Genomic DNA, 19004 nt, shown 5'->3' with positions numbered 1-19004 from the left:
TAAACTATAAAGCATTATGAAGCAATCAACTGTAACTGGTCTCTAGACCTACATTTTAGTAAAAATACTCCAACATGTGCAACAGACCTTACTTTAAGCAAAACAAATAGAAGTGCTAAGAGCTCCCATATATTCTATTACAGAGCTGCAAAAATTGAAGACAGGAAGGATGATTTCTTTGGACTGATTTTCTTAAAGAATTATGTGTAATTGTGTGTGTCCTCCCTGCTCCCCATACACCTCAATGGCTTTAAACAATGTCACATTTGGTTGACATTTTAAAGGTTAAAAAAAATATCTAATACAGGTAAGTTTGTATAAAAAGCATGAACAAAAAGGTTGGGTAGAATGGTAAGACACCTCACAGGACTTTCAGATGACTTGGATGCTGTGCAAATTAAAACCTAATTCCAGCAAGGAAACTCCAAATCACAGGGGAAACATCACATCAGAATCCATAATTAACCACAAGACCAGTCTGTTGGTTATCAGGCTTCATTAGTTCTGCTATTATCAATCTCCATTTTTCTGTGTTGCTAGACAGTATTTTTTTTCTTAAGGCTAATTACTTAAAAACTATTTACTTCAGTTCTTAACTTTCTGAGACAAGGATTTAACATTCTGCTTTACAACAAAACATACTTCCCCAGCTACAATCCTGGCTTTTCTCCTAGATTGTATGTTTGAGCAAGTGTAAGTCAAGAAGAAATCACCCCATACAAGCCTTTTTCTTAAAATTCCCAGTATCTCTCTTGAAACCAAGTTTTGAAATGTTGCCATTTCAAACAGAGCCAGGAGCGTCCTTAAGGATAAGCAGCAGACTTGTAACAACACTGATACATATGGTTCCCCATGATATAGTCTAACTCCTCACACAAGCACAAGCATCAGTCACCAAGCAATTTGTGTATCAGTAACTGCACAGGGTGATTATATAATCTAAGAGACAGAAGCAGGCTTACCTTCAGCTTTTCCAATTCCCCTTCAATATCTATTTTTAAGGTAGGATATATTGCTTTGTACTGATTGGCTAACACCTTGAACCTGAAAGGCAAAAATGCTTCACTGAGGTTTCTGTTTGTTTTCCTCCTAAACTCTCCACCAACCCTTGATTTTTAGTGGCTACATATCTGCAGGTATTTGGTAATTTAACCATTTCAAACAATGAATTATGGTAACAATCACAATCATGTAAGTTAATAAAATTATATGCAATTTTTTTATTTTAAAATAACTTTTAATTAAGAAAAGTAACAGGAATCAGATGTAATTGCTTCCACAGGGTACTATCCAGAAACTGAAAACTATGATTACAACTGCATACAGTAATTACCTCTCAGAAAAGTCATCAAAATCAGAAACAAGATCGCACATTCTGAGTCCACTTCGAGCTGCCTTTGAAGAATATACCGGACCAATTCCTTTTTTTGTAGTTCCCAGACTTTGAAAAGATAATAATAAAGAGTTATTGATAAAGTGGTGTTTTTTCTTTAAAGCTATTCCACCCTTAGGATAAAATGTAATGCTGTTAATTATGAGCATTTAACCTTCTTTTAAGCATTAAAAACAAAAGATACTTTTAGGATACAACCTAGTGTCTCTGTTTATACAAGCCAATATGTTAATCTTCTACATACTTCTGGTTTTAAACCAATAATATTTGTACTTTAGTGAACGCTTACCTATTAATTTGTACACAATTCTGAACTTTTATACTTAAGGAACCAAATGTCAAGAAAACATCCTTCAGTATTATGAATTGAAACTAAATAAACATCTTCCTAAAACTCTGTCCTGAAGACCTAAGAAAGTCCTCCATAAAGCAACAGCACAAAGAGTATGGATTTTAAGTTTGTATATAAGAAATATTTCATTTAATTCTAAATACCTCCATTGGAGCCAAGAAAACAGAAAACACTGCCAAACATCCAAAAGAGACAGAGACACTCCAAATTCTCTCTCTGTATTATGAGTTCAGGTACGGATTTTCCGCTGTAGCTGATTCTGAAAATCTGAATTCTTTTTCTTACCCTTACCTGCCCACTCTGCCTGAAAAGACCTTTCCAGCTCAAGTCCTGATGATATAATATGAAACTTGCTAGTACTGACTTTACTGTGAGAAAAGTAGAGCTACTTCAGAGAATGCCTTCTGCCATAGTCATGCTAAGTAGCCATCAAAATGGAGCCCAACTGGACCCATTACAGGCAGATTATCAAATATCTTCCACATCAGGCTCAGTATATTAACTAACTTTTTTAGGAGAAGTGAACAGGTTTGCAGCATTTTCAGAAGTCTGCTACGTGTTGCTAAGCTTAACTGTGCACTTAGCTTTATCTGGTTTGGGAGTCACCCCCACACCACCAGACACAGAAAGCCTTCTCCAGTTATAAATTCTGCACATGCAGAGCGTCCCATAGTTCTTCATGCTGCCTTGAAGGTACCACACTGTAACTCAATTCGAGAGGGTCTCCAGGTAAAGCAGGAGGCACAGGTCATACCTAAACTTTATGATAACGAGCATCACTTGGTATGTGAGTGAACAGAAATATAGTTCATAGTAAGTACATAACTCCTCTGCAGTTTGGATTAGATTCAAAAATACCTTGGAAAAAAATCCTGAATTCTTCCAATTAGACTCAATACCAAGTAATCTCAGGGAGTGATGTTTATCTCCAGTCAAAGAAAAAAAACTTCTAATGAACTTTGCATCACATTGTATCCTTTAACCAGACCTGGACTTTGTGGCTTTAACAACAGACTCTAGCCTCCACCCCAACTCATACTCTCCACAGAGAATCTTTTAAAGGAAGGGCTGGTATCCATTTATTTTGTTTCATTAAGACATACCAATTAATAAAAAAGTTGTCAGAAGACTGTATTTACAGAAGCAAAAACAACTGCATAAGCAGAATATATTGTGTTAGATTAGCTTTTCTATAACCTTTCTGCAAGGAAAGCTATATGATGAGCCATACCAGTGACAGTTTTTGAGCTACATTTGACCAGGCAAAAGCATTCAGTTAAAAGAAAAAATAAACTTACCTTTTAGAATGCTCAAAGTCTTAGGCACAGAAGAATTTTAACACCAACTTGTGTTAAGTAGTCAAATCTACAGTAAGACATGCTAGCAGACTATTTCAATTCCTTGCCCCCAACAAACAAGAGAGTCTTTTGATAATCCATGACAACCTGTTCTTAGCCTGTAGTACTACTCTCCCCATTAAAGCTGTTTAGCCTTAAAATTTAAGAGGAAATAGGGTAATTTTAACAAGCTTGAAAACCATATGTTGCAGAATATCAAGAACTCCACAGAAAGAAGAAATACAGCATTTTTAAGAGTGACTTTACTTGCTTTGAATATAACATTTTTCCTGAGGTGTTTTAAAGCAAATTAATTTGGCTTTCCCTAGCAATCTTTAACACTAACCAATGAAGTGGTGCCTTCTCTCAAGCAGCTGATTTGACTGACAGTGTTTTGAACTGCAAATATTGTCATACAGCAATTTTACACTGCGCTCCATAAATATTCAAGAATAGCTGATACACACTGATAATAGCTGATAATGGTTCATTAAAATAAGAATATTCTTCCATATCTATCTGTATGTCCTGTTTGCTTTTTAAATCCTAAACCAGCAGGTACAAGGGAGCTGGTACAATGCAGGCAAGTGTGAAAATGACCCCTTGTAAAAATCACTAAAAAATCATCACTTAATGGTAACTTGTGTGAAGCACGATACACTCAAATCAGACACTCTTAAAGCTTATTATCATGGATGAAACATTTTTCAGATAAGTGCATCTGAATTACTTTTCATCCATGTAATCTCTCTTTTTGGAAGTTCAAAATTCATTGTTATCTGAGAAGTCTATAGCAGTACACTGCTTCCCAGCAGCAGACCAGGCATGGTTAATTCTGCAAGCTTTTTCCCCATCCCCAAGAACAAGTGAACTACTTGGAAAGCACAAGTTAAAAACATAGCAAGATAGTTTCTAAAAGTTTTGAAAGCTTCTGAAAGTCAGTAGCATTCTGTAGAAAACAATGTGAACATCTACATGCACCTCTGACTTTCAGTTATTTGGAGATGCCGAAGGAGTCCTTCAATATTCATAAAAAGAAATATATTTTTACAGAAACAAATAAAAACACTGGGAAGCAGAAACTAGCAAATTAACAACTAGAAACCTTTTCATAAGGCAAAATATAAAGACAGAGTCCTTTAATTATGCATATAATCTTTCATTGGAAGATAAAGTATAATAAATAATCCCTGCATAGTCCACATTCAAGAGTTACATGGATAATTTTTTTTTAACCCACTGACAAAGCAAAACAGAGATTCAATGTCTTAAGTTCTGTTTGTACTAAATCGTCTCATGTTTGACAAAATAAAACTACCTACTTCTTTCCTGCTTGTTCTTGCCTCTGCTGTTCTTGGATGCCATCAGCAGCTTGGTGGAAATCAAACACTAAGAAAATACAATAACTTAAGTTGAAAATTTGTGAGAAACAAATTACATCAGCAATGATTTCTTCAAACCATCTCTAAACGCATTTACCAATGTGGAAAATAAATACACACACTGAAAAAAGGCAAATAAAATTACAGATTTTTCCTTTCTTTTACATTTTTTCACTGGGAGGATTTATAAGGTTTTTCAGAGACTTTTATAGAAATATTTACTTTGTTGAATATTTGTAGAGTGAGTACACACATCCCACACAGTAACTAAGCCATTTCAGCTTTGTAGTGGCCCCAAAGAATATATAGATAAATGATGAAAAAATGCAGTTAAAAAAAAAAAAAATCTGGAAATAGAATATAGTAAAAAAAGGCCATACTGCTAAAATTTAGGTGAGACCTGAAAGTTAACATTGTCACTCATTCTACAGATTTCTTAAACTATTTTATTTTTATATTTTAGACAACATCAATTAAAACACATTTGAAAATACAAAAGCTCCCACCAATGTCTGTTATGTAAGCAGAAGTCAACTTCATATGCCCTGATTGCTTTTTTATGCATTATATTGATATTAATGCTAAGGATTATGCAAAGTATCTATTTTATCAATACTTTGTCTACAATTAAAAAAAATAAATCAAAAACCAAAACATAACAACAACAAAACTTAAACCACACACACACGCCCCCCTCCATCCCCCAAATCTTACAGGACTCATGTCAAACACAAAGACTGGTTGGCTGGTGCATAGCTTATAGGCTAGCACAATTAATTTAACTGGTTTTCTTAAGTACTATTTCCTGAAAGTTAAAAACTATCTACACACTGCACAGGAAAGACTGATTTAAAAAGTATGCTAATCTCTCCAGAATGAGAGTGGTTTTCCTGTTTGCTGTACCAATTTGACTTTGGGTTTGTTTCCACACATTCCCATATTTTAAAGAATTACATTATGCTCAGCAATATGAACCTACCTTTGGCTGACCTTTTGTTACAGACTAATCATTCACAGATCAATACCCACTCTAGAGAAGACATTTTTATCATGGTAACAGATTTTCAAATTGACATCAAAACTTTCTAAATAGAGGCATTATGAAAGCTCATTTCTGTGAAGAGGTTGAATGATTATGAGTGACAGTCAGCAACTGGTCCTTTTTACTCACAATCTGTTTAATTATAAAAAATTCACAGCATTGCCATTGCAATATAATCACCACAGAACAGTTTTTCTAGTAATCGAGCAATTTCCACATAATTCACCTACATTGAATTCTACTGTCAGAAAAGATACTGGTAGCTTTGAAACAATTACTCAACTATTACAAACTCCTTAGTTACTCCAAAGAAAAAACATATTTACTCTGAAATAAATGTCAGTAAGTTCACTCATTAATCTATTCCAGATTGGTGTAAAAAACAAAGTAAAGCAAAACCAAAGAAAGCAAAACCAAAAGCAAAACCATTTCTCCCCCGTGTTATAAGCTTTTACTTTATAAAGTCCTAAACAGTTTACATCTTCAGAAAATGACTAGCAGAGGCAGCAATAATATTGTAATATCTAAAGAGCTAATCTAAAGGATGAATTTATGTAATAAAGATGTAGTAGGAATGGTACAGGAAATGTTTCTAAAGCTCTGTGTTGGTGGATTAGACTCAACACTATTTTACTACTTTGAACTGCACTGCTGCCTCAAGCACAGGCTGGATTCAGAGCTTCAGTGATGAGCTCCTTGAGAGTAAGGCAGCCATTCTTTCCATCCCTACAGAGTCCTTCCCATAAAATCTCCTTTAGGAAGCATGTGGCAATTTCCTTGGTAGGAAGGCCATTAGTTTCAAGTCACACCCGGTCACCTGATTTCCCAGCAGAAACGTTACTGTGAGCAACACCACTTTTAAACCAGAAGAGGAAATGAATCCTTAGTCAATTCACTTCTGAATGCTTTCTGACTGCTCCATGCTTATAATCTGACTTAGAAAGTGAACCTGCTTTCCTGCCTAGGTGATGCTTATGGAATAGGAACAAAAAATCACTAGAATATAAAACTGGGAGGGGTCTGAGTGAATTTTTTTTTTTCCTAGGACCTTCAATAAACCAAAGTAACCCAGGGAGACTTAATCCAAAGACAAGTATCTATATAAAGAGATGGCTAAAATCCATCACACTTTTACTGCCACAGGGAAGTCCAGAAAAAGCAAAAAGTAACAAACAAAAACAAAACAAACCCCCACAAACAAAGAAAAAACCCAACAAAAAACAAACCACAAACAGGAACTTACCGATATGAGCCCTGTCAGAAATTATTAGTCTCTTCTCCCAGCCTTCCAGTCCTTTAAAGGCAAAATGAAATAGTTTAAATTATGTTTTGTATAGCATTTTTGTCTTCTGATGTATAAAGTATAAATACTTTTCATGCTTAGTCTTCAGTCAATCTATTTTAAGACTGAGCAATCACATTGCAGAATAAAAAAAAAAAAAGGAATTTCAGTAATTAAAACTTGGCATCAACCTATAAGCTGAGAAAATCAGGCTTATTCTGAAGAAGAATTCAAGCTACTAGCTCCTCAATTTTAGCAAACAATTAGTAGCTCTTTTGGTTCTGAATAATCTAGACCATTGATTTTCCCCACTTACAGCAGACTGCTGCCAAGCAGGGCTATAGACATAACACAAAGTATCCAAAAACTGAGTTCTGAATAAAGAAGTGATCACCACAGCACCTGTTACAGGGTCATCAAAGTGTACACCAATATTTTAAGAGGTAAAATGACTTTGAAAAGGTTAACATACTTTTATAAAGCATTTTCACTTCTTAAATTAACTTTTTTAAACAAAGAAAAATGTCTGCAGAAATTCTGATTTAAACTATATTCTGAAACTGTACAGAGATTTCTTTTATCTGCCTTCCCATGAGGGCTCTGGCACTTATACCAAGATGCCTGTCAGAAAGCAACAGCTAAAGGGAGATGTAGAAAAATACACTGTATGTAACCTCTACAGAGGCATCCTTCATCTAAATCATTTGAGCAGTGTCTTGGCTTGCAATGCCAGATGTTACCAAAAGTATGTATTCTATTACCAGGTGGGGCAGTGTTCTTTATCTCTTCCACAACCCATCCTCCCTCCAGGGGGGTATCTTCTGTTAATGGTCATCGAGTCTCACTGCATGACTGATAAAATTACATCATCCCATTGGGAGATGCTCCACCCAGGGGGAGGAGCCAAGCATTCCTATCTGAATATAATCCGGAGATTAACAAAACTACAGCCAGCCTTTCTCCACTGGACTCCCAGAGGAATACTGGACCCATCTATACCACCACTGGACCTCTAGAAGAAAGCTAAACCCTTCTATGGGATCATTACTTCAACAGAACCACATCTGTCACTTCAGGATTGCAGCCACCATTTAATTGGACTGCTACCAACACCCGGACCAACAGGGTGTCAGGTTTTATTCTCACTCTAGCAGTGGGTTTGTGAAGGTTTTTTTTTTTTGTTGTTTTTTTACTACTGCATTTTTATTTTACTTTTCCTAGTAAAGAACTCTTATTTCTGTTCCCATATCTTTACCTAAGAAAACCTTGCTTTCAAGATTATAGTAATTCAGAGATGGGGGTGATTTACATTTTTCCATTTCAAGAGAGGTTTCTGCCTTCCTTAGCAGACACCTGTCTTTTCAAACCAAGACAAGGAGTGTCCCACAAACTATTTTAAAAGTATTATCTTCAAATTCTCACCTTTTCCTTTCTTTAAGTTTTTTTCAGCTTCTTCAAAGAGTCCTGGCAAATGGATTACAACACCATTTCCTGAAGAAAATCATTATACAAAATTTAATTAATTACGTTGATAATTATGTTAATTATGTTGATAATATATTTCAAACAATATATTTATAGTTCAGACACACTTTGTATTTTGTGTGCAGAGTATTTTATTTAAGATTTTTAACTTAATGCAATTTTGATTCTTGGGAATTTGTCTAAGCTGGATTTGCTCCTAAAGTATGCATTTCTACCTACCTGCGTTGAATCTAACAAATGCAACAAACTTTCAGTTTAGATCAGTACAAACAGTAAAGAATGGTAGAACAGTCTGAAGTCCAACTTCCTCTTATCTAAAATCAACTTCCCACTTTGTACTTCATTTAATAACCCTATTGTTTTCTAAAAGCTTAACACATTTCTATCACCATTGTAAACAGTAGCATCCTTGCAGGCACTTTTTTGCTGTAAACAGACCCAGAATATTCTGTACATAGAGGTGGGACAGTTAAGAGACCAGCAAAACCAACAGAGGAAAAAGTCCTATCAAAAGCAAGCTCGCCTTTCTACAGCTGTCCCATTGCCCAGAAAAAGACTACTGGTTCATACAATTAACCAGCATCACTGAGTGCCTAGGAAGGAGCATTCTGCCAGCAAAACTGAACCATCTCAAGGCCATACCAAACCAGGTAGATTCAGAGCTACCAGTATAACATCTAGCTGAAAAAGGGATCTGCCATCCAAAACTATTTGCATATCACCTAATTTCACACCAATAAAAACATTCTAAACATAAATTATTTTAAGACTTCTCTATTATTACCTTCATGATATAGTCCTAAACAATAGGAATACTCTATTATAATACTCCCATCATTTTGCCCTTGCCCTTTTTTTTTTTTTTGAACATACATGAACATCCATTTCAGTGGAATCCTAAGCCATTTTTTTCCCCTGAGATTTTATACATAAGGCATACCTAAAAGAATATAGAAAAAACTTCAGAACAGACAAGACCAAAAGACAGAAGATACAGGCAAGAGAATTTGTAAAAAGTAGCTCTCCCAGCTACTGTATTGTTAAAGGATGGGGGCTTTCCTATTCAACCAAGTCCACCAAAGAACACAAGGCAAACGGGCATCCTTTTTCACTGTTTTCAAGCAATAATCTTAAGAAATATAGCACAGCAACATCAAATAAGAAGTAGTATCATCTGCCTCAGTCCTCAAAACTAGGAACAGTTAACATCCCAAACTTCCCATCATCAACAGGAATCTATTACACTCACTGGCTCCATTTCAGTAGAAGTATTAGGCAGGACAAGTTGATCCGTAACTATCCCATTATCAAGTCACAATGTAACAGCTGAAAGAGGCAATTAACCACCAAATCCCATCAAGTACAGATTTACTGCTGACAGAGTATACAGTCACTACCAGCTGGACTGTTTATGAATCAACACGACTCGCGACAGAGGCTCTTCAGCTGCTCTTTAGCAAACTGTCAATGACCACTTGCTCTTGGCACATACACTAAAGCTGAAAGGCAAGACTGCAGGCTCAGAGCAGTGAGATGCAGAAGTGACAGGAAGAGCATGGCAACAGAATACTGACTTGGAGACATACACTGCCTAAGGGACAGGAGCTCTGGATATCAAAGGAGCAACATGGAAGCATTGCTAAGTCATAGCCTTTAGTGACTCAGAGACCCAACCTGTCTGGTGAAACAGCACTCAATCACAAACATAATTATAATGGTGTGTATATAGGTTTTATGTTTATCTTCATTTTTAGAAGGAAATTCCATGCCCTACACCACATTATTAAGTAGGCTGACCATCCAAGCAAACCAAAGAAAAAAACCCAAATCATGCAGGATTGGAAACAGGATTCCAAGAAGGGAAAGCAGTAAGGACGTAAGTAGTTTTTTAGGGACAACAGATTAGATGGCCTAAATCCCTCTTCACAAAGCAAACAAATCCTGACATCACCTAGTACTGCCACTGCCCTAAACCTTCCAATGTATTCTCCTGAGGGGACTTCTTAGTAAGAACTCTAGAGTGTGGAAGTCTTTTGCAGTCAAGCATTCATTTCACAATCCAATGGAAAAGGGAGGAAAGATCTATGGTTCAAAAAGTACTGGTAAGTACTTACTAGGGCTGAAGATTAAAAGACAGAGCGGTATTCTGAGAATAAAAGAAATAAATGGTAGAGAAAATAAGAGAATGGGAGAATGAAGATACACTGGGCAGCTAGCTAGCATTGGTAGGACAGGTAAGAACAAAGGTGAACTATCCAACACAAAAGAAATTTCTGTAATCCAAACTTCACAATTGAGAAAGGGCAGTATTCAGAAGACAGTAAACAGTCTAGGCCTAGGAAAAACTGAAGAAAAAGAATCCTGATCCTGTATGTACTCACATATATTTTTTGTTATTTTAATGTGTCAGAAGTAACTACAGTACTGCCTGTTTTTTAGAGATGTCCCACTTACCAATGAATGCAGTGACTTTTGGATTGATGATCCCACTTGGCAGAAGATGAAAGTCATACTCCACAGCATCCACAACAACTGTATGCCCTGCATTATTGCCTCCCTGAGTGGTGGGGGGAGGAGAAAAAAAGTGTTAAACAGTTTTTGATACTAAAGACAAATGAACACACAGTACAGAGATCGAATAAATCGGTTCCACGGTTTTCAATTCTGTTACAAAAAAGCATTCAGAGATTTCCCAGGAAATCAGCCAAACTTGTTCTGTCAAACTGGACAATTTCAACATCAGTATTATCTGCCATATAGACTTTGGACAGTGTTTTGGTTCATCAAAGGTACAAAATTGTGGAATAAGATTAAAATGTTTCTAAAATTACCAGATGGAAATATAAATATTCTAGAGCATGTGAAACATTTCTAAAAGCCATCATCAATTTTATTAGTTTTCTGTTACAGTTATGGAAAGTAAAGTATTAAGAGTGGAATTGCAACTTTAGCAAAGTAAAAAAAAAAAACAAACCAAAAAAACCCCAACCAAACAAACAACAAATCCCCAGTTAAACTGGGAGTATAAAACCATACAGTTATTTCGGTAGGTAAGTCTTGTCATCTGGCAACATGCAGGCTTATTCTGAATTTTGGGTTCAGTCTTTTGAGTGTCCTTCTGTGAACAGTAACCTGCAAAACTACCTAGTTCATTCTATACCTCCTTTCTGATAAGAGAAGTTATGTAATAGTAGAAGTCATTTATATTAAATATATGTTATGTTAAACATGCTGTTTAAGTGATGAATCTAAAGACAACTAAAACAACTGTGGTTTCTTAAGTTACCAGAAACCATTTACAGCAAACCAACACTTCAAACATTTCTAGCTCTTTTCATTATGACAAAGAGAGCATTAAGAGATTCATTAAACTGTGAAATCCATCTAAAATACTAAAAGAAGATTGTGACCAAGTCTTAAAGAAGGTCAAGAAAGGCTTATGAAACTAAAAAGATTACAAAACAGTTACCAAATATCCCCAGTTCTTCTTTGCTGTACTTTTGAAAATAAGCTTATACTCTCTTGTGACCCAGCCATTTGTGCAATACAAGGTTACATACATAATGGTTCGGTTTGTCATAACCACAGGAACATCCTTTATAGGCACCTCACACCAGAAGTTAAACAAACTGCTTCACAGAAAGAAAACCTTAAAGAAAGACTTTTAAGCTAAGCCACCTTTCAGCACAGACAAAATGAAGAAAGGCCTTATATGAAAAAAGAGAAACTGTAAGAGTTATTAATGCATGGAATTTTAAATCTGAAATATTTCAGAGTATTGTATCACAGATGAACTTTTCTAAACAATGGACTCAACAGCTACTCACTATTTCAACAATTACAAAGCATGAATCCAATACATTAAGTTGTATCTGACAATACGAATAAAGAGTAGTTGTTGATATCAAACATTTGTGCCAGTACACAGACGCATGCCACAGGCACAAGCCTCATCTCATTGAAGTCAGCAATGAAAATTTTGTAATTTCAGCACTATTTATTTGAGGACTTGCAACCATTTCACCTCCTCTGAAAACAGAGAAAATTTACAAACCTTCACCCAACAAAGCACACGCCTGAGTTTAATAAAAGTTTACATTTTTTAGTAACATACTGCAGAATTTTTCCATGCAGTAAACATTACCTTGAAGTAGCTGTAAAGATTTTTGGATGCGGATTTTCACTGCAAGTGACTCAACCAGACAATGAGAAATTTTCACTTCACAACAAATGAAATATATTGAATGAAGACATAAAGCAGGCTTTTCAAATTTACTCTTCTAAGAAAGTAATAAATGCTCAAGAATAAACTTCCTGTTCCTGTTTGCATTCTTTCTACTCAACAGCTTTAAGAAAGGTTATACAGCAATCTACCACTCCACAATTGTGTTTGACTTAAAAGGATGCTAACTAGATACATTAGCAGATTGATCATTCACAATTATTTTTGAAATACAACACTGATACTCCTGAGCTACTGCAAGTTACTCCAAAAGTCCACAATATTTTAAGAACTATTAAGTTTTATACTTATATAAAATGCACTAGGTATTTTTAGTAATAAAAGACATGAGTTTTCTACTCAGTGTTTGAGATGGTAAGCAAAACCTTGCTTGGCAAAGAAGTTATGCACTAAAGCATTATTTATAGTCAAGTACTTGTGCTGAAAGTGATAGTTACCTTCTTCCACATCAGACTCCTTCAAATTATTCCTTTCTATTAGATTCACTGCTAATATCAGTCTAGACAACTTTAACACGAGCACTGAAGTGCTTTAAATGAAAATTCAATAGATAGGTCGAAGTATAACACTGCAGTGTGAGATATTAGTACTTTACAAATGGGAAGACAAGTCCAAAGTCTCCCACGGGAGCATAAATAAACTGGACTAACCCATAAATAACACTAACACTAGTGAATGACTATTCATTTGAAAATCTCTACTAGCTGGACAAGTTAATTTCATGTTTTGCTTCTCAATTTATCAAGAAGAAAAAAAAAAGAAAAAAGTTCTCTAGTGTCATGAATGCCAAAAAAAGAGGAAGAAAAACTGGCCACTCTAGAAATTAGATCATGATCAACAATACATTTTTAGTGTCCTAAAGTTTGCCAAGTTGCTAGTGCCATTCAGACATGGCAACTTAAAGTTCAGCAGTCATATGTGCCTGAACAAGGTGTACAGCATGCAGCCTCTGACTGCCAGTCATGAGAGCATACTGCTGACTTCTGGCGGTGTCAAGATTTCGTCTTTGCACTGCTGAATGATGCCAAGGGTGTTAGTTCCATGCTCACTGAAAAATACCTCATGGCTGACAGAATAAAAATGGTATTTTACCTTTTAAACCTTGAACTGTTCAGGCAACAGAGATGAGGCTTCACCTAGAAGCAAACCAGTGATATTTAATTCTACATGTTTACTGTGAGCAGCTCTACTTTAAGGGATTTTGCTAGAGACTAAAGTAGAAAATGTGTGACAAATCACCATCTTAAGCCATGTGAATACCTCAAGGTTTCCAAAAGCATACTTTCAGATTAGACCCAAAGTTGAATCTCAGAAATTATTGATTATAATATTACAATGCCTACAATAGGAAAAGACTCAGTCCGAAAGTGCTATTGATGGAAGCTGTCTGGTAGAATATTAAGTCAGTCCTCACATTGCTCTTGATGTTACTCTGTCAAAATGAGCCATTTTGAAAAGCATTTTTAATTTCAAACAGTATTTTAAGAAAGCATTAAAGTAACAGTCTGTCATGAACCCGATTTTCAGAATTCTTCTGCTGATTTACAGGTATCAAACTGTACCCTAACTACAGAAATGCAAGCATGTGGTTACACAGTATGAGTTGTAATATATTAAAATAATGGTTTACACTGTACACTTTACAGTGAACTTGCAGTGAAGAGTACACACGTTGTGTGCTCAGACATTGCTCAACATGGGTTTGGTAAACAATTCTAATTACAGAAATCTGAACTCGGCGTTCTAGTGGTGCTGAGGTGAAGGGGAGGGTTGTTTTTAGGTTATGGGGATTGAATTTGTTTTGGGTTGTTTTTTCCCTTCTCCAGATATTGACGTTAATGCAGGCAACTATTGCCTCTGAGCATAATTTAAGGTTTAAACTGATGAAGTCACTCCTGGCTTCTGTGCTTTCCATCTGGATTTCTCACTCCTCCTCCCTCATCCAACTAAACCAAATGGGACCAGCCAGGTCATTCAAACTAACACTCCTTTGATTCACATATTTAAACATTACTAATGGAGAACTAACTGTGGAAAATATTTTCACTATTAGTTAAACAAAATTGATGCTCAAATGATATGCAAAACCTTATATAAAGCTTTTGCCAGAGGGAAATTAAGACATACAAGTCATTTCAGTTAAGATATACAGACAATGAGGCTGGCAATACTCCCTAGTTAACTAAATAAAAAATCAGTTTACCACATCTCAGTAATCTTTTATGTACCCAAACAACAGGACTTCTCTCCCATATATATGAAAACTGAAATACCTGTGTGCCAACACAGGCAGTGCGCAAATGCGGAGCAAGACCAAGGATGCTCCTGCCCAGTCTGGAATACACTACACATGTGTAGTAGCAGTGGTTTCTTTTGCCTTTTTCCCTGCGCAACAAGACTTCCTTTGGCTGAGCCAACAAGTGCACCATGGCCAAGATACTCAGCCCTGAAAGCAAGGCAACTCTGGATTCAGCTACTAATAGACCGAGACTGCACAACAGGATGGACAGGGGTGAAAGATGGCTTCTTATACATGAGAGATGCAAGATCCCAGCAGAACTCTGAACAAAGAACTTCTTCAGTGGGATACTTTCTTCCCATTCTGCAGAACAGCAGCAGAGGAAATCTCTTTCATCACAGAAAAATGAGTATATAGAACAAAAAACAGAACACAAAACCAATTCTCCATCTGGCAACAAAACAGCAACCCAAAATAAACAGCAGTAAGAACCAGCAACACCCAGCAACACCATGCTCCTTTCAAGGGGCTAACTCGAGCACTATGCCTGAAGTCCCAAGCATACTTTACTTAAATACAATGCCATTTATTTTTACATCTCTATCAAGACATAGCATTGCAGTCTAAGCATACTTTCAGGTTTCTAAAATTGGATTTTCAGAAGTCAGCAACCTTCTTAGCACTGAAATAAGTTAAAAGCATTCCGTTTGTCTTTCTTCCTTTCACTACTTTTTGTCCTTGTATCTTTTGACACAATACTTGCAACAGCTCTCTCTCCGCTCCCAAAAGATTTTCGGTGACCAAAGAATCAGCGCTTTCAGCAGCCCACAGCTTTATCAAATTACAGTGTAAAATCCAGCTCAAAAGGGTGCCAGTTGGATTAGAATGAAAACACTTCCTTCCATTTATTGGGAGACACAGCATGAAAATTATCATGAATAACAAGCATGAACCTTTGCTGTGTGTCTCGACGTGACATGAGCTGCTGAAGCAAGTCCAGAGGAAGGCCACAAAGAAGATGAGGGCTGAAGCACCTCTTCTGTGAAAACAGGTTGAGAGAGTGGGAACTACTCAGCCTGGAGAAGAGAAGGCTCTGGTGCGACCTTACTGCAGCCTTCCATTACCCAAAGGACCTACATGAGACCTGGAGAGGGACTTTTTACGAGAGCATGTAGTGACAGGCAAAGGGGGAATAGCTTTAAACTGAAAGAGGATAGGCTGAGACTAGATATTAGGAAGAAATTCTTTACTGTGAGGGTGGTGAGGCATTGCAACAGGTTGTCCAGAGAAGTGGTGGATGCCCCATTCCTGAAAGTGTCTAAAGCCAGGCTGGATGGAGCTCTGAGCAACTCAGTCTAGTGAAGTGTTCCTGCCCACAGCAGAAGGGGACTGGAATTAAGTGATTTTCAAACTACCTTCCAACTCAAACCATTCTACAATTCTGTGATTTCAGTAGAAGGATCTAGTAAAGGACTTAGTTTGATGCCCTGATGGATGAACAATTTAAAATCCTATTAAGAGATAGTGACTTTTTTCTCCTTGAATAATGTTGCCACTATTTAATTACAGTATTATTTTAAAGTATTTCAAGTGGAATAGGGAAAGTAAGGTCAGGAACATGACTGCTCCTTAATTTGTAATATTTAAACAAAACCTGTATAGGATAACTGAACATATAAACTCTTAAAAGACATTATTACAGTTTTACTAGTGCAGTATGCTTAAATCACCTCCTTGAAACTGCATATGATCCCCAACCACTAGCTGGTAATCTTGAAATATCCAAATTATTCAATGTGTAGAAGAGCTAAATTTACAGGAGACAAAGGTGCCCACTAATACACAAATTATCACACTACTACCGTTAAGATTGACAGCAATCCTTGCAACAAAAACCTCATACCTACCTGCTTTCTATAAACATAATTCCATAAAACATTCACTACAAAACACTATTTTTGAAATATTTTACACTGGTAAGCTGCTCAGAGGTATTTTCATAAAGTAAACAAAAACATCAAGATTTTTTTACCTCAGCTTGTTAAAGATTAAGTAGCCCAAAAATCCTTCTCAGGGTAAGCACCACACCCAAGAATCTGCATATTCAATTCAGATAGGTAGGTCAGTACTACACACAACACAAGATACCATTCTAAAACATACCTATCCTGGCAAATGTTAACAGAATCAGTGACATGCACACAGAGGGGTCATAAGATAGCAAAGGCAGCTGCAAGCATTGCTCATCTGGGAGCTGTTTGATAAACACTCTTTGCAAACACCCTTTTTACAAGACTGTTGAGGGCCTAAAAATACTAATTTGAAAGGGGAAAAAATCATTATCTGATAGCTGACATTTTACTAGAAACAAGCCTGAAATATCAATAAATCAAACAAGTGACTCCTGCTAGCCAAAAGCCACTATCAAAGCACTGGAAAGCAACACTTACCACTAACACTATACTTGTATACCTGAAACAAACACAACAGTTACACAACATTGTGCCCTTGTCCAGACAGCATCACTGGAAAAACCACTGAAGACTAATCAATAGTATCAAAGAGGACACATTTTAAACATGCTGATTGAATAGAGTTTCTAACAGGACATCTATGTCCTATTACATCTTATGACATCTATCAGTTTTAAGGTTAATCATTTCAGCACTTCCTCTGGCTATGCAAAATTACTTCCTTTTACTTTCTGTAGCTTTTAAACACCATAACTGCCAGCATTTTGGGAAGAACAAAGAACAGAACAGAACTAGAAACAATATTAATGGAAGCACCTGACTGCAATTTTACAATTTTTTTCCTTATAACTCTGAAGACTGAAAAAAATTTTAGAAGTGTCACTATTACAGAGTCATGCTTTGGACCCAGACTGGTAAACTCCTAAGGATGTATGAGCAACTTTAAGGATAAGTCTTCTCACTCTGAACCTTCCCAAAGCCCTTTAGATTGCTACATTATGTCCATGCACAACAGCTTTCTAATCACATATACAGCATGGAAAAGAAGCATTAATAACAACATTTAACAGCAATTTTTCTTCTGGAATTGCACTGCTGTACTAGTGAAAAGCCCCCAAGGAACATTCATGTATTAAGCTGATTCAATGGACAAATAAGAACCAACCTTTTTATTTGAGTTATTGATAATTTAATATAGTTAATTTGATGAAACAGTGATGACCTACGCTGGTCTTCAGAAAGTTGAACTGATGACTACCTTAATCAACATTTTTGCACCATGACCTCAACTCCCAGGATTAAAGAGAGATACTCTTTTTTAACCAAAAGATTATTTTCTTACAGAATTAAAAGAGCAAGAAAGTTTAATCAGCTAAGACTTCAAGTTTATAACACTAACCAGCCAAAATTCAGCTAATGAAAGTGGATGTTACAAGCTCTGGTTTATGTGGAATGCCTCTTAACTCAGGAGCTCATGTGAAGCTGAGTGATGTCAACAACCCAGGAAACATGGAATCTCACTTTCCAAAAAGACTGAAAATTATACAAAGCCCTACTCAAATGCTTACAGAGACATCCTGAACCAGAACACCTTTCCTCTGGTGAGTTTGATCAAAGAAGTTCCTTGCTCTTCAGTTTGCAGCCAATCTCACTGGTTTGCCTGAAATGCATGCAAAGGATGTCACCACTTGTCTTTCCAGCTTAAGGGATAAGAATTTGCAGTTCTTCCATCTTCCTGGCACATGGGACTCTTTCAGGAAAAATACACACACTTAGTACATCCATCATTCACTGAAAGACAGTCCCTTTTGAGTTTTAAATTCAGTCTATCTTAAAACTTTGGGGTTTTCCCTTCCTTTTTTTTTTTTTGTTGGCAAAAAAGTGCCAACAATCTAATAGGAAACATGAATGGACCAATTTAGATATTCAGCAAAACCAAAAGGAAAGGAGTTCTTATTCATAAAATAAAAGCAAAAATCTAACTTCCCACTATAACGGAAAAAAAAAAAACAGCTAAACATTCCTTGTCCTGGAAAACCTTTGTGTAGAGCAAGAATATATGTGTGCCATGTGTGTTAGCCAAATATTACAAGTGCACATACGTAAATAGAAGATGCTAGTAAAAAATCATTGCAGAAACATGTAGTGCGCATATGAAACAACATGCATGAGGAACAACAGCGTATCTTTCTCTAGATTTTAGATCTACATACGTTAAAATCAGGTATTTTATTTCCAGAGCACATCTTCGTTAGTCAAGGGCAGAGTAGATGTTA

General features: G+C 36.3%; 1 protein-coding gene across 1 annotated transcript in view; it reads right to left on the bottom strand.

The window, feature by feature from the left end:
- The window catches only part of ADSS2 (adenylosuccinate synthase 2), a 42572-nt gene that overhangs the window by 12361 nt on the left and 11207 nt on the right, over positions 1–19004 (bottom strand). Inside the window, exons 3-8 of the mRNA XM_086878178.1 lie at positions 10728–10830; positions 8211–8279; positions 6750–6800; positions 4405–4471; positions 1334–1441; positions 963–1044 (exon numbers count right to left, since the gene is read on the bottom strand). Coding sequence (XP_086734304.1) covers positions 963–1044; positions 1334–1441; positions 4405–4471; positions 6750–6800; positions 8211–8279; positions 10728–10830 — 480 coding nt within the window. The remainder of the gene's footprint in view (positions 1–962; positions 1045–1333; positions 1442–4404; positions 4472–6749; positions 6801–8210; positions 8280–10727; positions 10831–19004) is intronic.

This window comes from Cyanistes caeruleus, chromosome 2 (assembly GCF_971803275.1).
Source record: "Cyanistes caeruleus chromosome 2, bCyaCae1.hap1.1, whole genome shotgun sequence".
Classification (NCBI taxonomy): Eukaryota; Metazoa; Chordata; class Aves; order Passeriformes; family Paridae; genus Cyanistes; species Cyanistes caeruleus.
Note: the sequence above shows the minus strand (reverse complement) of the source record. Positions and strands in the feature narration are given on the sequence as shown.